The following is a 9350-nucleotide window of genomic DNA, read 5'->3' as shown; positions in this document are numbered from 1 at the left end:
AGACCCATGTTTAAAGCTCACCTCTGCCAGTCACAAGATTTATGAATGAGGGTTGAGCTTCAGTGTTTCTCCTTGAAATTAAAATACAATATTTAGCTTGCAGGCTTTCTAGAGGGATTAACTAATGTGATAACATGGGTAGTAATTATTGAGCACTTATCTAGATGTTTAGTAAGACTCTTCTAGATATTTCACATGCGTCATCTCCTTTAAACCTCACAACACTTACATGGTAGGTATTGTTATTCCCATGACAGAGTTGAAGATAAGTTACTTTTTCAGGGTCAGAAGAGGTGGACTCCAGTGCACTTGGAAAACATGCATTTAGCCTTAGGTTGTAATCATAAAGTGCACAGCATATGGCCTAGAAATGAGTGGCTGTTCATTTCCTCTTCAGCTTGCTCACTCCCACCCTCCTGCATCCCTTCACCAGGTGTGTGTCTACCTGGTGGATTCAGGTAAGGGTCACTGAAGTGGAAGTTATTAGGCAAGTATTCTGGAACCAATCCTGCCAATAATTAGTTATGGGACCTTGAGAAAGCTACTCCTTCTGTGTTCTCATCTATGTGCAGATGGATTTTCATGGGGTCTTAAGATGTCATAGCTTCAGGTCTGCTGTTTTGCACTGGTGTATGTCTCACTTTTGTTTGACTGCATGGTGTAACTAATTTATATCATTCTTAACTTTGACCAATTTCCTGGTATATTTTTGCTGTGTCTCATTTTTGAAGTCACATTTATCAAGTCTGTTGTGAATTCTTTGCTCTTCTTCTAGTAGAAACCAGAACCAGTCAATGGCCAATGAAAACTACACAAAGGTCACCGAATTCATTTTCACAGGCTTGAATTACAATCCTCAGTTGCAGGTCTTCCTCTTCCTACTCTTTCTGACTTTCTATGTCACCAATGTAACTGGAAACTTCGGAATGATTGTCCTCATCCGAATGGATTCCCGCCTTCACACACCCATGTACTTTTTCCTCAGCCATCTGTCCTTTGTGGACATCTGCTTCTCCTCAGTCGTGAGCCCCAAGATGCTCACTGACTTCTTTGTGAAGAGGAAAGCCATTTCTTTCCTTGGCTGTGCTTTGCAGCAGTGGTTCTTTGGGTTCTTTGTGGCAGCAGAGTGTTTCCTCTTGGCGTCCATGGCCTAGGACCGCTACGTGGCCATCTGTAACCCATTGTTATACTCAGTTGCTATGTCCCAGAGGCTCTGCATCCAGCTAGTGGTGGGTCCCTATGTCATTGGACTCATGAACACCATGACTCACACAACAAATGCATTTCGTCTCCCTTTTTGTGGCCCTAATGTTATCAATCATTTCTTCTGTGATATGTCCCCCTTACTTTCCCTTGTATGTGCTGATACCAGGCTCAATAAGTTGGCAGTTTTCATCATGGCTGGAGCTGTGGGAGTCTTCAGTGGTCTGACTATCCTGATCTCCTACATTTACATCCTCATGGCCATCCTGAGGATCCGCTCTGCTGATGGGAGGTGCAAAACCTTTTCTACTTGCTCTTCTCACCTGACAGCTGTTTTCATCCTGTATGGTACCCTTTTCTTTATTTATGTACGTCCCAGTGCAAGTTTCTCCCTGGATCTCAATAAGGTGGTGTCTGTGTTTTACACAGCAGTGATTCCTATGTTGAACCCACTTATCTACAGCTTGAGAAACAAGGAAGTCAAAGATGCCATCCACAGGACTGTCACTCAGAGGAAGTTTTGCAAGGCCTAAATTCTTATCTAGAAGGAAATTAGAGAGAAAAATTTAAAAGAACAGAGTAATTGTGTTGCTTCCTAAGATTCCAAAACACTTGCAAGTGTTTGGGGGCTGTTTAGCATCCCTTTATCCATTCATCCATCCAATTATTCATTTGTTTAGTCAATCCATGTGGATTTATTTGGCCCTATATGTAATCTTTTCCCTATAACATACCAATATTACAGTTCAAACTCATGGTCCATTTAATTTTACTTCCCTCAGACATCTCATGGTCCAATTATTTTCAAAAAAGCTTTACTTTATTATTTATTTTTTGTTATTTTTAAGTCACCTTGCTAATGTATTTTTTTGATGACTCCCTGGCATTAGAATATAAAAATTCAGTGCTGTAAGTTCTGTACTCATGTCTAACTCCCATCAATAGGAATTTATAAAAAAAAATGATGTGGGATTTTGTAGTTGGCCTCATGAATGGAATGAAACTCTTGGTTGTACACATCAGGTTTTTTAGGGTGGCCTTGACACAAAGAACTATGCATATCTCTGGGAATGACGACAGATCTCTTTTGAATTGTATGACAAATGAGGCGGGCCACTGGGCCCATTTATGGCAATAAAGAGACTTGCATACATCTCTAATGAATTTCATACCTGAAAGAGCTTCTGATAAAATCAGTTCTGTATTTTCTCGTGATTCAATTTTCTGATAGATGTTTAGAGGATGTCTTGAACTTTGATAGCTTGTGGTTTTGTCATGCTATGATAATGTCTTGTATAACCTGGTAATGGCCCAGCCAAGAATGCACGGAGAAATGCTATAGTAGAAAGTAGGCCCTTTATAGATCTGCTGGCTCTAGTGAGATCAGTAGATTTCCAGCATCATAACGGACCACATCCATGCAGCTCAATTTGACTGGCATGACTCCTGGGCATGATAAGTACTGAGCATCCTTGTGGTCTGTAGCCCAGTGATGTGTCACCACAGCATGAGGAGAGTGGGCACCCATGCCAGGGGCTCCATGTCCTCTTAAGAGTCCTAGGAAGGTTACCCAATTCTATCTTGTCTCTCCCAAACTAGCTTTACCTCTTGATTTTGTAATGAAGAGACAAAAAAGAGAGAGCTTCACTGACGAATAAATCAGCTTCCTATATGACATTAAAATCATAGACAAATTGTTACAGAAATATCCTAAGGTTTTTAAGGAACTCAGTTCCATCTATTTGCCCAAAATGAATCTGGCAAGGATAATTAAAAAGTTTTCACTGAAGGTCATATTCTACTGGCTAGGTAAATAAATAAAGTTTCTATATTTTAGAGTACATTATACATACAAAGTATTATGAGCTGTTTATATTGATTATTCCAGAATGCACAATTTCTGAAAACAGACAATTGCTCAGTGAGTGCCCACACAATTGTAACGTGTTTAGCTGGAAGGGTCTTAGAGATCAGTGTATTCTAGCCAGATTATTGGCTAGTTATGGAGGCTTGGGAAAAATCTTTTTTATTATCTTGTCGTTTATAAAAATCCAAAATGTGGCTTGCCATAAAATGTACTTATAGTAGTTCCATTTGGACTCCTGGAAACTTGGGTGAAAATAAATTTCCTGGGTAACATAAAGTTTCTACCCCAGATAGTAGAATATTTGTTAGATATGGTAGAGAAGAAGTGTGATATAATAAAAATAATTATAGGATTGAAAATCGGAAGACTTCATACATTAATTTATTTTAACAAATAATTATCGAGCTTCTTCTGTGTGCCAAGCACTGACCCTGGTGCTACATGTGATAGTGAAAAATATGAATATCACTCCTGCATCCATGGAATTTACAGGACAGTGGATCTAAGATACATTTCTGGTAACTACATTTTTGATGTGTCAGTCAAGTCCAGGATGAGACAAATGGAAGTAATGACAATATCCACCACATCATAAGGCTTCTATGAAGATTAAATTAGGTAATAGATGTGGAATTACTACATAAACTATAAACATATTTTGCTGCTTCCTACTGAAACTTATTCAATGAAACGGCAAAATTTTGGAACTAGGTTGTTTCCCTAAGTGTGCCAGATTCCCCAATATTTGTTCCATTGCAAGATTTTAACATGTAATAATGGAAGGGGAGATGGAGGCAGCATGGGTGTGGAAAGAGCTTGGGTTTTGAGACAGTCTAGGTCTAACTGAATTCTAATCCTCATTTTATCACTTGAAGTTTTGTGGTTTTAGGGCTATCTTTTAATTCTACCTATAACCTTGGGATAATACAAAATTCACTGAGTTTTTTGAAGGAGCTGAAGTACAAAGGAGCTGAAGCAGAAGCTTTATTATTTTTTGTAATTGGCCCTTTAAAATGTTATTATTATCTTAAACCTTCCTTCCACTTACTGACATTGCAGATAGCTAGCTCTAACCGTTTTTTCTTTCACTCAGAAGTAAGAAACAAGTGATTTTCTTTTAAGTATTAAAAAAAAAGTTGAGTCCACTGTAACGTCAAGCTGTACACCCCATCACAATTAATCACCCTCACTACCCCATCTCAGGCTCTGGAGCCTTTAGTAGAGAAAGGAGGCAAATCAGATTCCCCATTTAATGCTGTTCCTCCTTTCTGAATCTGTAGTTGCTGTGTGGCTAGCCCAGGATCAAATGCCAGGATTGAAAGAAGAGGCAAAAGAGAGCAAAAAAAGATGACTGGAGTAGTAGGAATCTGGTGTTAGCACATTCTAACAACGTATGCATTATTGCTAGTTCTTTCTCTTGGGAGATGCTTTCATAGCTTCCTCAGAACCAGAGTCCCCACTTCCCCAGTGACCCCTGAAGGCTTGATCTCTTAATTCAGCCCTTTAGTTTTTTGTGAGGCCACTGCCTTCTCTGGATGGACATTTACGGTTCCTCCAGCAGTTCCTTAGCTTTTGGCATTGACATCTATACCATGATCATCTCACCCCCTAGGAGATTGCCTTGAAAGAGCTCCTTTTTAAGATGTTACAGAATCTTCTCGCTTCAATGAGACCCATATCTGGCTAATGGGGACACAGATGCCTCCTGTTCCCTCCACACTCTGGAAGAGTAGGCTCTTCCAACAAATGTGGACCTGTTGCAGGCTCTGTCACTCGGTTTAGGTAGAGGGAAAATAATGGCCATTGACAATCTCTCCAAGGAAATTCTCCCCCAGTTCTCTTCACTTCCTCTTCCCAAATGCTTTTCCTGTAGGCTTAGAGAATTCAGAGGTGAATGATCAAATCTACTAATGGTGGAGGAACCAGTATGGGATACTCCCATCCCCTTAGCAAGCAGATGTCCATATACTAGCTTTAGAATTCAGTAACTTCAGACACACAGAAGTTTGCCCTTGATTTGGGGACCTGTGCTGAAATTCAGAGACAACATTTATTATCCTGTTATAATTTAAATCAGGTAATAAATATTAGATATCTAGTTTTTTGCCTAGATATAATAAATGCTCAATAATAATTTTATCATTGCAACATTGATTGTTTTTGACACGTGACAATCTCTAAATGTTGCTACATGTAAAATAATTTGATTTCTGTGTTATTAGCAGACACTTCATCACCAACACTTATAAAGATACCTTTACAACTTCTTAGTTTACTTTGAGATTTCCCATAACAGAGAGAAGAAAATGTACATAAATATGGAATTCTGTTTTATATTCCTATAGTAATGAGTTGAAAAATAAAGACCTTTATTTTTCTTTCCACAAATGAGAAAACTGTTAGAAATACTGTTTTGAGATCAGATGAGATGGGACACATTCAGGGACTATGGAAAGCACTGTAGAAATTCCTAAAGAACTAAAAGTAGATTTGCTATTTGATCCGGCAATCCCACTACTAGATATCTACCCAGAGGAAAATAAGTCATCACACGAAAAAGATACATGTTTGTAGCAGCACAATTTGCAATTGCAAAAATATGGACCCAGCCCAAATGCCCATCAATCAATGAAAGGATAAAGAAAATGTGGTATCTACATACCATGAAATACTACTCAGCCATAAAAAGGAATGAAATGATGGCATTCACAGCAACCTGGATAGAATTGGAAGCTATTATTCTAAGTGAAGTAATTCAGGAATGGGAAACCAAACATCGTATATTCTCACTCATAAGTGGGAGCTAAGCAGTGAGGACATAAAGGCATAAGAATGATACGATGGACTTTGGGGACTCTGGGGAAAGACTGGGAAGGGGTGAGGGACAAAAGACTACACATTGGATACAGTGTACACTTCTTGGGTGATGGGTGCACCCACCAAAATTTCAGAAATCATCACTAAAGAACTTATTCAGGTGACCAAACACCATCTGTTCCCCCCAAAACCTATAGAAATAAAAAATAAATTAAAAAACTTGTTTAAGTTAATTTACTCAACAACTCTTCGTCGGAATGTAACTCATATTTGTATCCTGCCCTTTATAACAAATGCTCTCAGTTTGCAGAAAAGTAAATGAGGTGTAGGACATGAAAACTCCTTTCTCCATTGTATCTTGGATCAGAAGATGAAGATAAGAATACAGATCCCTAGTGAATTATCTGTATGAGTTTTAATTTAAATCTCTTCTTGTATGTAAATTGAGGATAATATTTATCCTAGAATATTGCTTATAAGAAGTTGATTTTTTTTCTGGTGTTATGGGAAAGTGTTTAAGAGTAAGGTGCTTGATGAAAGATTCTTTTGAAGTGAAGAACAACATGCCACAATGGAAACACATCTGGGATGAGACTCTGTGAAAATTTAACAAGGTGATAGGTCATTAAGCATGTTACATATCCTTTGGGATATAATAAGCACTGAATACATGGGTCTATATTGCTAACATCATTGCCTCATGCTGGACTCACACATTGCCATCCTAGACTCTACATTTTTATATATTGTTTTTTCTTTTTTGGTTCATGTTTGTCATGGATGGTTTCTTGTGACATTTTTACATGCTCCAAATGGACTTTAGATGGAATGCAATCAGCTAAATGAGGTGGTCACTCCTTACTTAACTGTTATGGAGCCTGTGTCTACCAATACTTGAAACCAGCGAGCTGTGGGGAATATATTAATAAGTAAGCAGGACTCCACTGTAGTCAGTGCCTTAGTTTGGGATTAGGTGCTTTTTACTATATCTCAACTTTCCTTGTTCTTTGGCCCCTGAGTGCCTGGGATGGAGGGAGAGAAAGATACCACAAATACTGGAGGATTTTCCCAAAGTAGCCTGCCTCATATAGTCCTTCCCCAACTGTGTGAGTTACTGGTAGACATAGAAAACAAATTCATAATAAAGTATTTTGGAGAAGACTGTGTCTTCTATGTTCCACCTTCCCTCCCCTTGGTGATTCAAAAAGAACTTTAGCATAGAAAGTGTTTCCAGAACTATGGCATTAAATAAATCTGTTTATATTGACAGAACCAGTGTTATTTGACAATGGAACCCTTTGTCTGAGTTATAGGCAGAAGTTCTGTCCCAGGATTACAGTTTGAAAAACAATGTTATGTAGGGAAAGAAAGAACATGATAGGAATGTAAGTCTTTCCTGTCACTTGAGGTAAAATAAATTGAGTTTTGAGAAGTGATAGAGAGAAGCTTTGCCACTTAAAGATAGATCTTTAAAATTTTTGTTTCTTAAAGAAAAGGAATGAGAAGGGCATGAGGAAGAAAGAATTTAGTCAATATTTACTCTGAAAAATGACTCAGATAACCAATGGTAAGGATAAGCATAATACTAGCAAAACATATGCGGGTACTGGTGTATTTTCTAGGCTTAAAAGGGGTGTAGAAAAAACATGCTAGATAGGTTTGACCATATATCATAAAACTTCCATGGTCAAAAAATTAAAAATCAATTTAAAATGTGGGAAAATATTCGTAGAAAATACATACCTAGAAGTTTTCTTACTAAGTATTTTTGCAAAGGGCTTATAGATATATGAGAACAGTTCTGACTAGAATGTCAAGAGAAAATGCTTAAACCAAACATTGGAAAATATTTCACAGCATGGTAAGTAAAATGCACTTTGTTCTTGTAAATGGCAAAATAAATTTGTAAATATTTATCAAGAGGCTTTAAAATGCTTCTCTAGTAGGACTCAGTAATTGTATTACAAATAACTTGTCCAGTGGAAAGAACTCCAAATGGAGAGTAAGATGAGGTGGCACCTCTTATTCAGGGATGTGTTTGTTGCTGAGTCTGTGCCTAACCCAAGCATCCCCTGGATATTTTAGCTTATAGCTTAAAATGACATGCTTTTTCCTTTAATGTCAAATTATAATGGACTCCAGTTCTCATCCTTCTGGGCTGCAAGAAATGCAACTGTACCAGTGTTTCTTCTCCATGGAGTTCAGGGCATTCCAGGGGAAACAGTGCATGCTGGTGCTCTCCTGCCTCCTCGGTTGCCTCTGGCTGCTTCTGCTCCACGGACAGGCTCCAGGTCTAATTGCTGCAAGTCCCTTCTGCTTCCCTGCTGTGGCTAGTCTTCCCTCTGCCATTTCTTCCCAAACATGTAAACCAGCCTATCTTATCCAGAGCCATCCACAGCATAGTTGAGGCCAGTCTGCAACTTCTAATGAGTCTTTATTAAAGACTGGGTATAATAAGAGAAAAACGTGTAATTCTGGGAACATTTTGGAGCTATGACATGGCTTCCCCTGATCCTAAAGGTAGATTACTCCATGGGCTTCAGAAAGACAAGTCTCATCAGAACAAAGGAGTCAACTCATAGATTATTTGCCAAAGGTTTAGTGACTTAGTCTTGAACAACATTATGTGTGGGTCTCCACAGTCAAGTCTTGGTTGAGTTCAGCCAAACCATACAGTCTTGTCTTCATTTAAAGGTGCGAAAATATAGAAAGACTCAGTAGAGTCATACAAATATACAACTGGAAGAAGAGTTCCACAAAATATACTTAGTCTTCCTCCTTCAATACACTTTAAATATTCTGCTTCAGAAATTAGCAGACTATGATTTGTGTATCAAATCCAGTTTGACACCTATTTTTGTACAACTTGCAAGTCAGGAATGGTTTTTACATTCTTAAATGATAGGAAACAGTCAAAAGGAGAACATTTTATGACTTATGAAAATTATTTGGAATTTAGATTTTAGTATCCATAAAAAAAGTTTTACTGGAACACAACCATCTTTATATTAGAATCTGTCAACAACAGTTCTACTGACATTTTGGCCTGGATGACTCTTAATTGTGGGGATATCCTTTGCATTGTAAGACATTTAACCACATTCTTCCCTCTGCATTAGATGCCTTTAACACCCCTCACTCTAGGTGTGATAACCAAAACTGTATCCACGTGTAAGGTAATAATATATAAACCACAACTACTGATTTATGAATAGTCCTTGGATGCTTTGGGACTACAAGGGCAATGTGGGGTTCCCTTATTTTTCCCATTTTTTCTTTGTCTTGACCACAAAATATGGAGTATCTTGATTGCTCTTGTGACCTTACCAGCTCCATGTTTTTCCCTGCATACGTGAACTCAAGCTTGGACATTTCCAGGTACTGATACACTTGTTTAGGTTGTTGTCTCAGATACTGAAAGAAACTAGCCCTGGTCCTGAGCCGAATTCTTTAAACACTCCTA

The 9350-nt window shown here is 38.2% G+C and overlaps 1 protein-coding gene across 1 annotated transcript; it reads left to right on the top strand.

Annotated features, from left to right (window-relative positions):
* The first annotated feature begins 794 nt into the window (after nucleotides 1-794).
* Nucleotides 795-1736, top strand: LOC100579993 (olfactory receptor-like protein HbT3). The gene is given in 1 exon segment (XM_012512350.2): nucleotides 795-1736. A coding segment is annotated over 1 exon segment (942 nt).
* Nucleotides 1737-9350: the final 7614 nt, after the last annotated feature.

The sequence above is a fragment of the Nomascus leucogenys genome, chromosome 4 (assembly GCF_006542625.1).
Source record: "Nomascus leucogenys isolate Asia chromosome 4, Asia_NLE_v1, whole genome shotgun sequence".
Lineage (NCBI taxonomy): Eukaryota > Metazoa > Chordata > Mammalia > Primates > Hylobatidae > Nomascus > Nomascus leucogenys.
This window is presented reverse-complemented; position numbering and strand designations above follow the sequence as displayed.